Below are 19,361 nucleotides of genomic sequence, written 5' to 3' on the forward strand. Positions count from 1 at the left end.
TTATTGTTTTTATTAAAAATATAAATGGTCTAAGATGAAACAAAATTTACAAAATAAATTTCACATTCATGTTTAGAACAAACAAAAAATCACTTACAAAATCTTTCTAAAATTTATTGTTCTCCTTCTATTATTAAAAACTTGTTTCTGTTAATTTCCTTGAAAAGGCGCGAATAATTAAAACTTTTTCAATGAAATAGACAACGCAAAGTAATTGTCCGAAACTTTGACGTAGTTATTTATAACAAAGAAACTGCATCGAAGGAACAATAAAAGTTAATTAACCATGAATTTTGTATAAGAAAATTTTTAAATTTAACTTTTGTGAAACAACACAAAAGACAAAATAAAATTTTAAAATAGCGTAGCAAAAAGATCAAAGAGCTGTGCGCAATTTCGTGCGTGGTTAACACAAGTCGCTTTTGACGCACGAACAGACAGACGGAATACGGCTATTATTAAAGAGACTAGTCGTTAGCCCGTGGAAAAATCCACGGGGTCGTCCGTCCTTCAAATTAACCCGTTGCAACAAAGTGGACAGAAATATATCGCATTTGGTATTGATGCGCATTTTAAAAATTCGTGTTTCCGTTACGGGACACGGCTTTCGCGGACACACAGACAGACAGACGACGGCTATTATTAAAGAGACTAGTCGTTGCCCGTGGAAAAATCCACGGGTTCGCCCGTCCTTTATATTTACCCGTCGCAACAAAGCGGATAGAAATATATCGCATTCGATATTCGTGTTTCCGTAACATGATTTTCTAACTCAGCGGGGGGGGGGGGGGGGGAGGGGGTCCGCGCAGAGACAGACAGACGACGGCTATTATTATAGAGACTAGTCGTTGCCCGTGGAAAAATCCACGGGTTCGCCCGTCCTTTAAATTTACCCATCGCAACAAAGTGGATAAAAATATATCGCATTTGATATTCGTGTCTCCGTAACATCATTTTCTAACTCAGCGGGGGGTCCGCGCAGAGACAGACAGACGACGGCTATTATTAAAGAGAAGTTATTTTAAAAAGAATAATTTTAAAATTTAGTAATCACGTGGTGCTGAATTCAATCTGATTTTTAAAGTATTGTGTTTATGTTCAAAGAAAAACTCGTGAGTTATAACTGCAAAGTTGTCGTTGATGATTAAAATAATAAACTTCAGTCAACATTTTTGCAGGACAATATTTAAACACTGGTGCGCTTTTTTTCTGTAAGAAATATTTTTCTTTCGATGCTTTTTGCAACATTAAAGTTTTGGATAGGTTTATTTCCATGGAAACTGTGTGTACATCTCCATGACAACTATGTGTATATTTCCATGGAAACTGTGTGTATATTTCTATGGAAACTGTGTGTAAGTTTTCATGAAAAGTGTGTGTATATATGTGTACATTGTTGATAGTTAGAGCGCACAAAATTTCTTGGGTGCGGGTCACCTGAGAAAATCATGAAGACTGCAAACTTGTTATAAGAGTGCGATTTGCGCTGCGCAATGTTTAACACGGATTTTTTTTTAAATAAAATTAGCTAAATGTCTAGGACAAATCTTATTCTTTCTAGTTTTTATATTAATATTTTTGTATAAATATTGTTATCACACATAGTTGTGTAATATCACAAAGTAATAAATCTTCACTTTCGCCATTCCTTAGCAATTTTGTTAGGCTTCAGAGCTACGTTCATCAGCTGATCAGAATCTGCACTACAAAACTTGAGCTCAGCCTTGAATTATTACTTCCACAAACCCGCGTTTTCTATACGAAATTGCGACCTGTAATGTTAGCGAATTTTTAATTTAAAGGCTTGCAGGTTCGACTGATGATTTTGACTTTAAGTAAAGTGTTATCGATCAGTTCAACTGTAAATGTGGGCATCTAACGTGCTTACCCTGCCCCAATATTGTTTATTTTTTTATTACAAGATATATAAATTAACTTTTTAAACGGTGTACTTTTAAAACATCAACATGAAAGAATCTTTCGCATAAGCTGTAGATAATGCTTTGTATTTTTTTTGGCGACTCGTAAGTTTCAAACTATCCAACTCTCGTTTCTGTAGAGCGCTTGTGATAGCTTTTGATTTATATTGATCATACCATACGACACAAAACTCTTCTCATGCAGATTTTCAAAATTACAACAAAGCAAGAATTTGTTTTCCTCCATCAAGTCCACCATTTTATTCAGACTATAGCTATTCTTCCATTATTTATTCATAGATTTTGAGCAGAAAATCAAACCAAATTTCAGGATCACTCTTCACAAACAGGAAAATTGTAAATATTCTTTCGTTAGGGCTTGGCGAAAAAAAGCTATCTTCCATATTTTATTTTGACCAATTTAAAAATTATGACTGGTAGTTTTTATTTTTTTCTTGACTTTCTTTTGTAAAAAAAAGTATGGTATTATTTTCGCCGCCACCCTCTCCTCCACTTTCCTTTCACTTCCTCCTCCCCTCAAAAAATCAAGAATTGGTAATAATTTGTGAAGATTTATATCAAAGTGAAAAATTATACAGCCAAAATGAAATGTGTACTTGTGTTTCATTAAGAAATAGCTTTTCCTTAAAAATATTTATTAACGTTTTTACGTAATTCCCAAACACTATAAGTCGCGAACAATCATTCGCGAAAAATTTACGCACATCGTTGAACAACTAAAGAAATTATTCATAGAATCTTTGTTCTTGTAGCTTCTTGAAATCGAACGAAAAAAAAATCGAGCACAAGTAATTAATAATTTTTTCTTCTAATTGGAATCTATACAAGGTAAAAGAAATAACATCGCTCCAAAAAATCATTCATTTTAATAAGTTTTGCCAGGTATGCAAGAATATTTCATATTTCATTTCAGTTGCTTAGGGAAGGATTTTCACTAAATATAAGTGTGACTAATTTTAGCTTGACACTAATAATAAACATATTTTTAATAATTTCCCTTTTTATAAGTAGGTTGTTAAACTTTCAGCTTGACGAGTTGCTCAGCAGTTACTCAGGTTTTGACCTAAATTTCAGCCAGTACTATCAACTCGGTTACACTAAAAAGTGTACCTCTCTCTTATGTATCAATTTCTAAATTGGGATTCGCTAAATAAATCAAATATCTTTAAGATATAGAAAAGCGTTTATACTGATGACACTGAAGATCTTAAAAAAATAAAGAGTATCAGAAAAGATGTTCAAAATTCTTTAAAAGCTGCAATGGACAGTTTTAAAGTTTTAAAAGTCAATAATTAAATTACTACTACAACCCACCAAGACAGACGTACTTCAGCTCCAAATAATCGCTAATTCCATATATGGAGCCTTCCCTTCCAAGTCCTGATTCTTTTATACCTCCAAATGGGATCATTTCGTTTGAAATTGCAACTTCGTTTACACCAACCATCCCTACTTCCAATTCTTCTGCAACTCTCCAAATCTGTTGATAATCAGTTGAGAAAAAGTAACCAGCCAAACCAGAGTTTTCCGTATTTGCAAGAGCTAATATTTCCTGCTCTGTTTTGAATTTAATCACAGGGGCAACAGGACCAAATGTTTCTTCTTTTACACACTGCATTTCGTCATTGCAATCTCCAATTATTGTCGGTTCAAAAAACAGGCCTCCTCGATCAGATAATTTACCACCAAGAACAATTTTACCACCGTGTTGTTCAGCATCTTTGATATGATGTAGAACTTTCTCAAGTGCACCTTGATTTATTAACGTACTAAGCGTAGTGTCTTTCTCTAACGGATCGCCAATCTTTAACTTAGAGACAGCTTTTGTGAACTCGGACATAAATTCATCGTAAATTCCCTCCTGGACAAATATTCGCTCCGCGCAAATACACGTTTGTCCCGAATTGCGAAAACGCGACACAACGGCTTTGGATGCTGCCAATTTAGCATCAGCAGAATTGAACACGATAAATGGAGCATTTCCTCCAAGTTCCATTGAAACCTTTTTGACGGTAGGTGCCGACTTTTCCAGCAACCATTTGCCAACTTTTGTAGAACCAGTAAAAGTTATTTTTTTAATCAAAGGGCTTGTACACAAGGCTGTACCAGCCATCACTGTATTGTCTCGCGAACAAGTGATTACATTCACAACACCGGGGGGTACATCCAAATCCTCCACAAGTTGACAGAAAGCTAATGCCGACAACGGCGTCTCTTCGGACGGCTTAATTACTGACGTGCAACCTGCAGCCATGGCAGCGCCTACTTTTCTGGTTATCATGGCCAAGGGGAAGTTCCATGGAGTTATCATACCGCAAACACCAACTGGCTGTTTCAGAATTATCTTACGTGTGTTAGCTTCAGCATTTGGCAATATGTCTCCGTTGATGCGTTTGGCTTCTTCCGAATACCACTCCAAGAACGAAGCCGCATATTTAACTTCACCCACGGACTCACTGATTGGTTTTCCTAAAATAAATTTCGACGCAAAGTTACAGCAACCTAATAATTTGGACAAATATTTCTACGTTGACGGTCAATTGAAAAATGTTTAAGCCTGATATATAAAAGATTGTTTATAAAGAAGAAAATTGAAAGCAATTTTTTTTCTTCTTTTATGACCATTGAGCAATGACCATCAGTAATGATGTGTTCAGAAGTTAGGAGTTATAAAAAAAATCTTGCAATTAAAATGAAAATTCAATTGAAAAGTCAATGCAAAAGATGACATCCCACGAATTCTTCATGACTTGTGAACGACCTAATTTTTCACGTCATTGCTTTTTATTGTAATGACTCCCTAGGGAGGGGGGGGTGGTTATATACTTTCCGTCTGTTTTTTAATCAATACGCTCGCAATCGCTTTAAAATTATATATTTTAAGCTTAAAACTGAAAATTTTTAGGATGGTCAAGGCTAAAAAAATTTAGGTATCCAATCTAAAAAAAAGGGCATATAAAGGACACAATAAAATATGGTTTAGCAAGGTATGGGAAAGTGAACTCATAAGGAGACATATATAAATAGAAAGAAAGAGTATAGTTTGACTTAGTTTTGGTATGAGAACTTAAAATTTAGACGTACCACATTCTAATGTCATAATGGTGGCCAAATCATGCTCATTCTCCTGCATGCTTTGACCAAGCTTTCGCAAGATCTCACTTCTGTATTTACATGATGACTTCTTGTACGTTTGAAATGCAACATGAGCGCTTTTGATTGCACCATTAACATCATCTTCATCCAAATCAGACACATTAGCAATAATCTAGAAAAAAGTAACAGGAATTTTGCAGTGGTGAACAATGTAGAAAAATATTGGAGATATCTACATGAACTTTAGTGAAAATTTTAATGTATGAGAATTTGTTGACATGTAAGCAAATATAATTTGACACAAAAAGTGAAAATAAATCAATGTTTTTCTCCTTTTTCTCAAAAACATTGTTCGAGGTAAAACCCTTGCCTATGAAATTTTAAAGATATAAACTTACTGACTTAAAAAAAAAATATCATACATATCATAAAATTAATTAATAACTCTGAGTTTTCCTCCTTCCCTTAACAATAACTCTTTAACTGTCATAAAACAACAAGGAATTCTAAAAGTTTTTCTGTTTAAAGCATGTAATTTCTGCACGTTACACGTAAACTTTTTAAAATAAAAATTAGTGTTTAAGACAAGTAAAATGTTGAATCTGGTGTAAAACTATTTTGTAAGGATTCTGATCAGTGTTTTGGCACAAAGTCATCATGCCATGTTAATCAACATTGTAAAACCTTTCCAATAAAATGTCAAACTTTTCCAAAATGGTAGGAGGGCGCTTGCTATGATAAAACTTATATAAAAACTTTTACCCGCATGACAACAAATTTTTAAATATAAACATAATTCAAAAAAAAATTAAAAAGAAAATCGCCAACATGCAATACTGCCATTTACGTAACTGCTCTTATAAGAGATGCTATCATTTTAGAACTTGTCCACTGCAAACAAAAGTTTATTTTAAACTAGTCGATAAGGCCCGTGGAAAAATCCACTTAGGCAAAAGGCCTATGAAAAATAGGTTGCTTTAGATGTTTTTCTGACGTCAGCAGTACATATAAAAGTAAATGTTCTTAAAATCTTACACAAAATGTCAAATATCAAATCCTATTAAATCCTCAAATCTTACGCAAAATAAAAAGAACAGCTTGCAAGGTGTAAAATCTAGTTGATAAAAAGTTACAACAACGACCACTGACAACATAGACACTCACAACACCAAACACACAAAACCGACAGTAAGAACACCAACAGCCACGTCAGAAATAACACATCTCAAATATGTACATCCTATAAGTGACTATGTTTAAAAAACTTAGTGTTTTATTCTAAAATGTCAAAAAGGAGGCCTGCAAGAGTTAGCACAAATCAACAAGAATAAATTTTTTACACATTCTAAATATTGTCTTCCCTTAGAAGTTTATACAAAAATTCGAAAAAGCTATAGTTTGGAAAACATCAAATTTAAATCTAGAAAAATTAGTCATTTCGGTTGCATACAATCCTCTCCCACAAAAATTTACACAAAATGTAAAAATCAACCAGTTAAGAACACAAAAATTTTCTCTTTTGGTTCCGTACTGCCCTTTACCAACAATTTTAAACTTAAATGTCAAAAAATCAATGAGCAAAGAATAAACTTGAATCAACAAAGATCATTGTGTGTAGAGCTTGAAACAATAATTAAAATAATGTATAGGATCATGTACAACACCAACAATAATAATAAAGTCAGAAATAACACATCTCAAATATTTACTTCGTTGAAAACCTAATTCAATCAGAAGTGTCAAAAAACATCAAATTTATATCTGGAAAATCATTTCTTCGATTACATACTATCCTATTCCCAAAAAATATACACAAATTGTAAAAATGAACAGGTTAAGAATACAAATATTTTTTCCTTAGTATGATGATCTGTAGTGACCTTTACCAACCATTTTAAACGTGAATGTCAAAAATGAATAAGGAGTAAATTTGAATCAACAAAGATATTATTTTTGGAAAGCAGAGTGTATACGGTCACAAAAGTTAACACAAAATGTAAAACAGATCGGTTTTTGAGGAGCACATCCAAATCAACAAAAAATCAGTTCATTTAGCTAGTAGTTCTATATTGCCATTGACCATAAATCTTCCACAAAAAGGTTATGAAACACATCAAATTATAGAAAAATCAGGCATTTCTTAAGTATAAAAAACAAAAAAAGTTTCAATTTTCATGACGTCAGCAACCCATCTGCAAAAGAAATTAGAACCTTGTTTTTACGTTGCCTTTATTGTGTAGACCTTAAAGCGCTGATCAAGAAAATGTATGTAATCACGTGCTTTTGATGAATGGTTAATGAGATTTACGGGTTTAAAATTTTGCTGACGTCAGCAAAGTCCCTAATAAAAGTACAGAAAATTATTTTTTCAAAATTTGTATGCCCGTTGCCTTTATTGTATAGATCTTGAAACGCTGTTCAAGAAAATGTATAGGATCATGTACTTTTGACAAACGGTTACAGAAATAATGTGGTTTAAAGGTTTTTTGATGACATCATAAACCCGTTCATTCCGAAACGAATTTGGGGACCCAGGTTTGGAAAATTACCCAAATTGGTCCTAGGTGGTCCCTAGTTACCCACTCAGTGAAAAATCATTGACGTCACCACCTCGTTTCCAAGTTATTTGGCCTCAAACTTTTAAGTGCACTGTAATGGCTTCATTAATTTAAGATAGGATATTGACGTCAAAGTAGTGTTATTGACGTCGCGTCGTAACGTTATAAATTTAACATATAAGACATAACTTTTTCGGCTACATCAAAGAAAAATAAGCACATCCACTTTGCCTGTTACAGACACACAGACACACTTAGCGTATTATTATATAGATAAAAGATGTAGAAAAGTGGTCCAGGATTTTTCTTTTTTTCGTTTGAAAAGCCTTCATACGTTTTCGAGATACAGATCTTCAAAGTTTTAATAATTATGCAAAATAATGACGTCATAGATAAGATGTTGGGAAACGATTGCTGTGATCACTAATAATAAATAAGTAACTTTTGTGTAAATATGATAAAACTCAATTGGTATATATAATATTTTTCAAAAAAAACAACAAAGTTGATTAAACAAAATCGCATTTGTTATCTGTAGATTTTGTGTTGGGTTGCCATGATGTGCTTTTGGCCAACATATAAAATACGGCTATTAGTATAGAGATTTTATATTGTGAAACATCGATTCTTGGAGACTTGTCATTTACACACTTTACAAAAAAACATATACTAGTGATTATAGGCATTGACATTACATAACATTTTTAATTTTTACGTTGAGGGCAAAGATTGAGTGTCAGAATGTAGTTTTGTTACAATATTCGTTTTGTGAGTATCACTCAAAAAGATTTCTGGTAAAAGTTACGTTCCCTATATGTGTATTAAAATTTTTTTCTAACACACTATCCTGACTTTGTCTGAAGTATACCTGAAAAGCAATTTTTTCGACCATTACCAGAAAAATAGGAAGCTTGAAAAGAATGGAGTAGTGTGAAGATCTGTTGTTTGAAAAAGGCCTGTGCAATGTAGAGCTAGGGGAATCCTACAATCATAAAATACAGTAATTGTAAACCGAAACTTTTTCCTATATAATTTAACAAGGTTATCCTAACCTAATTTTACATATATATACACTCTGTAAATAGAAAAATTATTTCAAGTTTATTAATAATGTACATTGCCTTTTTCTTACAAAATGAATGTCATGTTTTAAATCGTATACAGTAAAAGATTATTAATATATACTAGCTGAATACCCGTGGGGGAATCCACTGAATCTCTCATTAAACCGATGTAAGGGATACCAAACGAAAACATACAACACAGTAATATGAATTTTTAAAAGTCACAATTTGTATTATTCTAGTTTATAACCACTAGAACAAAACGTCCAAAAAAATAAATATGTGCAGCAATAAAAAAAAAAAATAAAAGAGAAAAAAACCCTGGGATTGAAGTTGCTCACAATCTGCATTATATTTGTACCCGCTGAAACAGAACAATGTCCAGCAACAAATAAAAATGCAAAAAGTTTAACAAAATCGAAGGTGGCTAACAAATCTGTTAAAACTATATACTTGCTTTGCCATACCCGAAACATAAAAGGGAAAATGGTATACCAGACATTAGAAAAAATCGATAAGTCACACAAATAAGGTTATTGCAAAGTTTCCACAACGTACAGATTCTAATGCATCATACCAAATTAGCTATTTAGTCTATTGCATATAGCAACCTTCCCAATGCGCAAACGTGCAGTGCATGATAACAATGCAGTGTTTTCGAATTGAAGAATCGAATATTATTTTACACGGTAACGTAACAAATGTAAACATTGATTTAACTTTGTTTACATTAAGGTTTATTATAACGACATCAACCACTTCGCAGCGTTAAAAACAGTAACAACGAAAAAATACTTTCTACATTTTATATAAACTCTTCTCTATTATATACACGCTGTATTTTATAAGAATAGCGTTTTTTTTTCCCCGTTTCGGCCTTCATGTTCTTAGCTTTCCCTGGTGTACTTGCCCATTGTTTTGGAGAGAAAAAGGTTCAGTCATACAAATTTTTATATTAAAAGAAACAACCAAGCTTAGACATATTCTTAGGATATTCTGACCCATTGTTTAGAGTATATTCTTACAAAAAATGTTAAATATGTTCAGGCTAAAGACAAAACATATTTAACTTCATATTAAAGGGAAAGTTTAGCTGGAAGCGTGTAAACGACTTAAAAACGTCGCTTTACATTATAGATTCTTATAAAAATTGTGTCAAAAGAAAACGCATTTACGCTCAAGACTCAACAAGGAACTAAAAATTTAAAGGAAAAGCTGAGCTCTGAAAGTCAAAACGGTTAAAAAAAAACGTTACACACCTAAACTTATCTCTTTACCAGATAAACTAAACAACACACCTGCCTTTCTTTGGCTTTCTCAGTTAGCTAGCGTCTCTGGATAAAAGACCAATCAGTTTTTTACTTCGATTATTAAACTTCGCTTCATCCCAAAGAAAACAAATTGAAAATGTATAGCTAGCTACAATTGTCTGATACATTTCCAATCAGTTCTCTTTTTGACGTTATATTATCGTACGTCTTTCTTCTTTATAACAAATATTTCTGGCAACAACATAAACTTTTTTTATTCTCGCTCGACATCAACAGTCGCTCTACAATGACAACAGTTTTGTTTACTTCTGTTTTGTTTACTTCTTAGATTCGAATTATCATTCGAATTTGATAGTTTTTTTAAAAGAAAGCAACTTCGGTCCCAGAACACAAAAAAGATAGAAGAAACAAATAAGCTTTAATCTAACCTCGTGATGAGTAAACCTTGTTTGAAATAACTTTTTTCAGGATTACTTTGAAAAAGAGACAACTTTCTTCGCTTCGGTTTTCATTTTTCAGTTAATAAACTTTGTTTCCGTGAGATACGGCGCGCACATGGTAAACCGGGGGTAAAATTTAATTATTCTATCTTAAACGACCAGCGGGGCTTTTACAACAAAATAACAAATAAACCATTTGAAATTAAAATAAAAATTAGTTTTAATGAGTAAGGAAAAAGAGTTTTATTTAAAAAAAAAAATAAGAAAAGAGAATTAAATATTTATATAGTAACCCCCTGATTTGCGTTTTCTTTAACTTGGTAAATTTTAGCGTAACGCCACGTCGTAAGAAAATGACCTGTGATTTGTGTGACGTGGCCTCACCGTGCGCACACACACACAAGGCGTATTAATATATAGATGTCCACTATTATTATACATTACACACATTTCACTCACATCTTTTTTTTTACTTGCATTATTATCAGAATATAAAAAAGCAAACAAGGAAACAAAATTTTTATTTATTTATTTATACTGAATATTTATACAGGATAAAAACATTTTCAGTATTTAAAACACTGTTATTTAAATGTGTCCTGTGTATAATAAAGTTAGTTAAACATAGTAAAAAAAAATTGAAAAACTTGAGAAACGTATAAAAAAACACACACATAAACTGGAAAATAAGACAATAAAAGTTACCATGTAGCAATGCAGACTGAAAAAAGAAAACAAGGAAGCATGAAAGGACAAAGTTGGATAGACTTCATGAAAAAAATATAGACTTGAATATACACAATACTATATCTAATACTATCTATCAAAATATGTGTCGCATAGCTTCCTAAAATCCCTAAAGGAATCTGTTTGTCTGATCTCAACGGGCAAAGAAGTGAAATCTTTTATATCCATTATGAAAAAGCCAGAATGGGCAAACTCGAGTTTTACCCAGGGAATTTTTATAAAATAGCCATTATTTCTGGTTCTCTTCGTGTGCTTCATAAACTGAAAATAATTAGCAAAATCATCACACATCAACGCATTTTCGGACAATTAAAACTGACCTTCTCTCAACTAAATTTATAATATTCTTTTGTGGAACATTAGTGATCTTTCAGCTCGATTTCTTATTGATTAAAGTTTATATTTTTCTGTAGAGTTCAAATTTAAATTTGTTGTACAATCGTACATTAGTGCAGATAAAATTATTGATTGGTAAATTTTGCTAGAGCATTCATTGTCCAAGCCATCTCTCAGGTTACTCAACATACGAAGTTTATTTGAGGCTTGTTTATAGAGGTAATTAAAATTTTCCTCCATGTTCAACGATTGATTGATTCGGGTACCCAGATATCTGTATCGACCACAACTCCTTATGAACGTACGAAAGGCTTAGTCCAGTTGGAAATTTTGATAGCTTTATAGCTGTTCCAAGCAACATGGATTCGTTTTTCCTTTACTGATATTGATAATCAATTCATTGATATAACAATAGGCTGCATTCGATTGCAAATCTTCATTTAGTTCACGTTCAATTGTGTTAAAACACTTATCTGATACATAAACAACTGTATCGTCAGGGAATTGAATCACTTTTGAATGTTTAAGGATGTCTTTAAAATCATTAAAGTAAATAAGGAAAATGAAGGTCCCAGAATGGACCCTTGCGGTACGTCACAGGTTATGGGATAGACATGTATTGACACAATTGCTTTCTGTTAAATAAGTAACTAGAGAACCAATCCAACTCAACGCATGATATACCATATGATTTCAACTTTGATAGCAGTATGGAGTTCCCTAACGTATTAAATGCGTTGGAAAGATCTACGAAGACAGTTCCTACAAGCTATCCCTGATCTGCTTCTTTATGTATGTCGTCTAGCAAAAACGTTGTAGCTAGCTCTGTGGATCTTAGATGGTAAGGCTAAAAAGACTGCCTTACAACTTGACATTCGAGATTAAAAAAATGAAGATGGTATTACAAAACTTACGGACAGATTGGACAAGATATTTCTTAAAGATGCAAAGCATCGTGCATATGAAGCATATTAAAAATTTGAGCAATTTAAAAGGTAGAAGGACATGTTGTTACAGGATTATACCATTGAGTTTGAAGACCTTTACTATAATTTGAAAAAGTATGATATTGATTTACCAGAAGCTGTTACAGCTTATCGATGTTTAAATAGTGCTAACCTTTCTACGCAACAGAAAGAAACTGTTCAAGCAACAATTCCAGATTTAAAGTATAACTTGATGGTTGATCAAGTTAAGAAGGTATTTAATGAATCTTTAAATTCAAAAGAAGATGACGATGTGCCGGTTCAAATTAATGAGGTTTCGGGTGATAGTACTTCCAACGAGACCTTTTATGGTGCTTCACACTGCAAGGTTCCTCACTCACGGTATGCAGATAGAGGGTGGAACAGACGGGTCAGGAATATCATGGGCAACGAGAAATACAAGAGTATAGGTTAAAGGATTATCGTAGAAGCAGTGGAAATCGAAGTGACAGAGAGCAGAATAGAAGATCGGGTGATCATCCAAGGTGTTACATCTGTGGTAGTATTTACCATTTTGCTAGGAAGTGTCCAGATAAAGCTAAGAGTAAGAGTGATAAGATTAAACATCAATTTTATACGGAGGAAATAATGGAAACTCTTGTTGGTGAGACATTTACCATGGCAGTATTGGGTTCTGGTTGCACTAAAACAGTTTGCCAGCAGAATTGGTTAAACGATTATGTAGAAAGTCTTTCAGGCGAGGATGCTTCATCAATCAAAGAAGAGCCATCATGAACAGTATTTAAATTCGGAGATGGTAACGAAATCAAAGCATCAAAACGTGTCACCATACCTGCTTGGCTTAGTGGAAAATATGTTAGCATAATAAAAGAAGTTGTAGACAAGGACTTACCATTACTATTTAGTAAGCAAGCAATGAAGAATGCAAAAGTTTTTATTGATTTTGAAAATGACAAGGTTGAAATTTTGCGACAAGAACACCAGATCCAATTTAGTTTCACCGGACATTATTGTATTTCCATTAACAAAGAGGGTAGCGGAATTGAAAGGACTTTTGCTCAAGTATATCTGATGATGAATAATTTGGATGATACTCAAGAAAAGGAAAAAGTGGCCCTGAAATTGCATAAACAGTTTGCGCATCCATCAAAGGACAAGCTTCAGCAGCTTTTGAGAAATGCTGATGTAACTGACCCAGATCTTTTAAAAATGATTGCTGGAGTTTCAGATAGTTGTGATACAGAATTTAATGAATGCGTTGGCATGGATTTGAAACAATGGTCGTATGGTGATAAAATTTGTTTGTTACATCTTGTTGATCACTTGGCCAGAGTTAGTGCATCCTGTGTTATTCGAAGTAAAAGGAAAGAAATTATCATTAACTCAATTTTTAAGATCTGGATTTCCATATTTGGGTCTGCTAAAAAGTTTTTAGTGGATAATGGTGGGGAATTTGATAATGAGGATTACCGTGACATGTGTGAGAATTTAAACATCAATATTGTTACAACAGCTGCTGAGAGCCCATGGAGTAATGGACTTGTTGAGCGACATAATTTCACACTTGGCAATACAGTCTGTAAAATGATGGACAAGCCTAATTATTCATTAGAAACAGCTGCGGCTTGGGCTGTTGCTGCTAAGAATTCCTTAAAAAACATACATGGCTTTTCACCAAATCAACTAGTGTTTGGCAGCAATCCAAATTTTTCAGTTATAGAAATGAATGATCCACCAGCTCTAGAAGGAAGGACAAGTAGTCAAGTAGTTGCTGGTAACTTGAACGCATTGCATGCTGCAAGAGAAGCCTTTATAAAATCTTAATCCTCTGAAAAGCTCAGAAGAGCCTTGAAACATAATGTAAGACCTTTAACAGGTGTGAAGTATGCAACAGGAGATAAAGTATATTATAAACGGAGATCTGATGATACTTGGAAGGGTCCTGCTACTGTGATAGGACAAGAAAGTCAGCAAGTTCTAGTAAAGCATGGATCAACATATGTTAGAATGCATCCATGCAGACTACGATTAAAAGAAGAAAAGTTAGAAGCACATGTAGAAGTGGAAATTGACCGTGAAGAAAAACAGGAAACTGGAAAGGAAATATTGGAAGATGAGGAATTAAGTAGTGAAGCATCAATTACTAACAGCGATGTTAATAATGATACGGGTATGGATACTTCATTTAAGCATAACAAATTATTGAAGACAAATGTGAAAGCAAAGAATATTATGCCAAACGTTAAAGATAAAGTGAAATACAAAACAAAAGTTGGTTGGAAAACAGGAACTGTGCACTCAAGAGCTGGGAAAACAAGTGGAAAGTATAGGAATCGGCTGAACATTGTTAATGAAGTTGGGAATGTTGAGAATTTGGACTGGAAAAAGGTTGAAGAGTGGGATTTTGCTGAAAAGGTATCACAAGAGGCTTTGATATGCTTGAATAAAGGCAATGAAAAGGAGATTAAGTCTGCCAAGGAAAAGGAATTGAACAACTGGATCAAAAATAAAGTTTTTGATGAAGTGGAAGATAAAAACCAAAGTTGTATTAGCACCAGATGGATTCTGACAGAGAAGAATGTTGATGGACAAAGAACTGTGAAAGCTAGATTAGTGGCACAAGGTTTTGAGGAGTTTGAAAAACCAATTCAGACAGACTCTCCAACTTGCACAAAGGAATCATTACATTTTATGTTGTCAATTTTAGCTTGTAAGGAATGAAAAGAGTAGTGAATAGTACCCTTTCTGCAGAGACCATGCTGTTTATTTGAAGAAATTTTCAATATTGCACCATCAATTAAATGTTTAACAGATAGTAAAACACTTTAAGATGCTGTACATTCCACAAAACAAGTTTTGGACAATCGCTTAAGAGTAGATTTGGCTATTTTGAAAAAAATGATTCGAAATAACGAAGTGAATCACATAACATGGGTTTCAAAAAAACAGAAAATCGCTGATTGTCTTACCAAATGAGGAGCTAGTTGCAAGAATCTTCTTTTTACATTGGCAACTGGTGTACTCAAACAAGAAAAAGAAAAATAGAGGAGATCTGAGGAAAGATGTGTAAATAGTTTAAACAGTTTTGTGATTTTGTTAATACTAACCATTTTGGAGTTGATTTCGTTAAACTGGCAATATGGATTGGTTGCTGTTTTGTTTATGTGTCAAATGACTATGTTGTTGTTAACTCGGATATAGCTGCATATGGATATCCATTCAATTCTGTTAATAAATTTGGTTGAACTAAAAGTTGATCAAACTGACAAAAGAAAGAAAAAGAAAAGAGGGGAAGATTGTTAACATTTATTGTCATATAGAACAAAGAGTAAGACAATATCACTGACCCCGTAAATATAGCTAAGGCGTTGGGTTATACAAGAAAGATTGCATATGAGTATTGGATGAAAGTATTATTCAGCAAGGAAGAATATTAGAAAGCAAGAGAAGCTGTTGGATTCCATCAAAAAGATTATAGACTATCAGAACATAAGATTACTGAGGAAGAAGAATATTAGAAAGTCTTATAGAAGACAAAAGGTTAGTGGTTTTATTAACTATCAGCTCTTTCCATAATTTTAAAAACTATCAGGATTAGGGAAATTGGTCTATAGTTATTTGCAGAAGTATGGTTACCATTTTTCAGTATAGGAACAACTTTACTTATTTTCCAATCGGATGGTACCTCTCCAGATTAATGAGGCAGGTTTATGATGTGACTTAATGGTCCTACTATAATACTTTAATAAGTGTGGTGGAAGATCATCCAGACCGGTCGACTTCTTTGTTTTTACCTGTTTTTCCACAAAGATTTTACTAACGTACTTAAATTTGAAGATTTGGTTAGTTCGCAATGGCAGTTCTTTGGTCCACTTCCACGTAAATTCAATGAGAGGATATGCAACGGTTTTTAACTTAGAAGCAAAGATTGAAAAAAAATTACAAAAAGCGTTTTGTCTCACTGTGTTGTCTACCATCTTTGTTTACATCAGTGCTTGTTGTCTCATTCATCTCTGTAATATTGTCTCAATTATCCATAATGTCTGAATGTATATATGTGGGATCTTCTTTTACCTTTAATTGCTAAACTCTGAAGACGCCAGCATTTTTTATGACATACGCAGCACTGTAGAAACTTTATATATAATAGGAATAAAAAACCTGATTAGGTGACAACTAAGATGACTAGTGGTAACTTAATTCGGGACATGTGGTAATTAGGGGAATAAAAACTTACTTTTGCAATTATATATGCTTAAATCATTGTAAATCACAGAACAACTTCAACACAGATTTATGTTCTTCATAGAAATATTGTTCTATTTGAACTGTGTTAATAACTTATGGCACAAACCCCCTGAAAGTGACTTCGTTATTTTCAAATGGAATTTAGCACATCAAATAAAAAAAATACAGATAAAAAATCACCTAATTAGGCTACTTACTTTGTTTTGCGATAACATAATTGCTGCCGAAGCTATCAAGATATGAATAGACCTTTTGTAATGCTGGTCACATTCTCCTGGTCAGAATGTCACGTATATAAAACATTGGTTGAGGGAAAACACAGACTTTCCACGGTCAAACTCTCACAAAAGAAGTTTTGATTAAACAAGAACTACATGTATCTGAATTAAAGCTAAACTAAAGCAAAAAATTTCCTTACACAATATGACAGGATGAAGTTTGAAAATAAAGACTCTATTTATGAAGAGGTGACTGGGTGAATGGGGTGTTTTCCCATAAATCATAACGGCTACCCTGAAAAATATATAGACCTGCAATTAGCTTAAAAGTAACACGCAACATATGCTGACAAAGAGAATTACCCATTCCTAACTTAGAATCACTGCAGTTACTTACACGATGTCTAGTACGTCGTAATGTGTCTCCTTAACAGGTGATATGGCCTAATTAAGCTGGAGTAGTCTAATTAGGCGTTTACCGTGGGTAAAAAAATGCAGTCAAAAATGAAAGTGAAAGTGTAATCAACAACCTTCCCTACTATTGGTTAGTCAGAAAAGTACACATGTCTAAGAATAAAAAATTTCAAGATAGCTAAATATATCTTCTCAAATCAATATGTAATACCTTCGCATGGAGTGTAACATGAGGCAGTAGAGATTCTGCGAAAATACATCCGTTAAATACGCTTTTTCTGCTTTTAAAACAAAATTAACAACAACAATTAACAACAGAAAACATGAGTTAAAAGTAGATTAATTTACCTCACCAGAAGATGGGCTATAGACAGGAAAGGTTTTTTCTTTTATTCCCAAGGACCATTTTCCATGAAGAAACGCTTTCTGTTTGAACAGTCGGATCTTCTCCAGTGCTTGCTTTGCGGCCATATTGATTGCATAATATTTTTCTAAAAAGCGCTGGACACGAAGTACACACGGAACAACGCCAAACACAACACAGAGAGGGTAGCCATGTTTTGTTTTGAAAAAAATCTCTTTTCCTTAAATACACCAACGCATTTTTTAAAGTAATTACATAAATATTCCAAATTCTCACCAAAAAATTTGATTTGTTATGCTAAAACCTTGCCGCGGAAAAAGCCACCCTACAGCAGCACCGGCAAAAATAGACAAAAGTAAACCCAGAAGTCAAAGTCATATAGGACTGGGAACAAAGTTGTACATTAAGCTACTGGAGACTCTCACTGCTTCGGTTGTTGTACAACAACCTCATTCCCAGAGCATTTTGCCTGGTTGATGAAGTTGCACTCCGTGTAATAAAGGCTCAGGGGCCACAAGACCCCTAGGGATATAAAGATATAAAAAATATTTTAAAGGAGAGGCGAACAAAAACTTATTTTGTGGCAGCCAGAAAATAAATTTTAAGCGAGAGAAAAAAATATTATAGATTTCTAAATCCTAAAATCTACTAAGATAACTACTGTGTAGCCGCAGCAGTTCGCCTCTCCTTTAAACTAGAGAACTACAGTAACCACATTTCAGCTCAAACGAAGCCCTAGGACCCATTTTTTGAGCCGTAAATACATACCCACAGAATCTGAAAAGCTCAAGAAGAAAATTGGGCAGAAAAAGTTGGGCCATAGTCGGAGCGCAGCGCAATGTGTTACGGGTAGACTGATCATCTTGTTTGACTTTAGTTAAAAAAAGACTAGTACTGCTATTAAGAGTGAAAAGAGTCATAGTAAATTAAAAGGGAGGGTTTTGGGGACCTAAATACAGTGCAGTCATTCTAACTAAGCTCTCTATAAACTTTATTCCCAGTTAACAGTGCCGTCTCTTGTATCAAAAGCAAAAAAGTGCTGGGAACAAGTTTGATTCCAAGTTTTCTTTTCTTTTTTACTAAGAAAATGATGACTAAGATAAGCTAAAAGGAGCTATTATGAATCTAACGGGGAGTTTGTGTTCACTAGTTCGAGACCTCTACTTGTCTTGGGCCGTATCAACACAGATCCCAAGCAATTTTCCGATGAAAAATGTTTCTTCTCATTCATTAAAACGGCATGCACAGAAACTTGAAAAATATTTGGTTAGTTTGAATTGAGACATACTTTATTTATAAGCATCGTACTAATCTTGTACCTTCACTTTTTTTACTGTCTCGTGAGTAAAGCTGTGGGCAGGCTTTGCAGCGCAAATCCGTCTATAGGATTGTCGTACACTCTTCGGTCAAAGTGTATATGGGACATAGATGACGAAATGTTAATTTTTTGGACTAAAAGTTAAATCCTTTTCAACAAAATTTTGCACAGTGGACCAAAAAGACATGAAAATATTTATTTTTGTTTTATAATTCCTTTTGTCCAAAGATTTGTTCTAGACACGGAAAGCACGCCAGAGGTGACATTGGCAACTTTTTGAAATGTTTCGGATTTTAATTGAACTTACGGAAAATAACAACACAAAAGAACGTTAAAGCAATACTCCTTCGTGAAGAGTGCAATTAGCAGCTTCGCTTTTGACAATATGATATAATTTCAA

General features: G+C 33.5%; 1 protein-coding gene and 1 long non-coding RNA gene across 2 annotated transcripts; both read right to left on the minus strand.

The window, feature by feature from the left end:
* Positions 1 to 2,729: 2,729 nt before the first annotated feature.
* LOC130636802 (succinate-semialdehyde dehydrogenase, mitochondrial-like) lies at positions 2,730 to 17,788 on the minus strand. Its single transcript, XM_057446648.1, has 3 exons — positions 17,628 to 17,788; positions 5,025 to 5,208; positions 2,730 to 4,409 (listed from the first exon to the last, which is right to left on the minus strand). Exons 1-3 carry the CDS (start codon positions 17,748 to 17,750, stop codon positions 3,244 to 3,246), a joined length of 1,473 nt encoding a protein of 490 aa, XP_057302631.1. The 5' UTR covers positions 17,751 to 17,788; the 3' UTR covers positions 2,730 to 3,243.
* On the minus strand, positions 8,352 to 17,591 carry LOC130636803 (uncharacterized). The gene is made up of 2 exons (XR_008982290.1): positions 10,358 to 17,591; positions 8,352 to 10,210 (listed from the first exon to the last, which is right to left on the minus strand). It is a non-coding gene; the product is annotated as an uncharacterized LOC130636803 (long non-coding RNA).
* Positions 17,789 to 19,361: the final 1,573 nt, after the last annotated feature.

Source organism: Hydractinia symbiolongicarpus, chromosome 3 (genome assembly GCF_029227915.1).
Source record: "Hydractinia symbiolongicarpus strain clone_291-10 chromosome 3, HSymV2.1, whole genome shotgun sequence".
NCBI lineage: Eukaryota > Metazoa > Cnidaria > Hydrozoa > Anthoathecata > Hydractiniidae > Hydractinia > Hydractinia symbiolongicarpus.

Coding starts and splice junctions, on each gene's coding strand:
- LOC130636802 (XM_057446648.1), bottom strand. CDS start 17,750: ATGGCCGCAAAGCAAGCACTGGAGAAGATCCGACTGTTCAAACAGAAA. Junction 5,209..17,627: donor ATAGCCCATCTTCTGGTGAG/GTAAATTAATCT, acceptor ACTTTTTTCTAG/ATTATTGCTAATGTGTCTGA. Junction 4,410..5,024: donor CATTATGACATTAGAATGTG/GTACGTCTAAAT, acceptor AATTTATTTTAG/GAAAACCAATCAGTGAGTCC.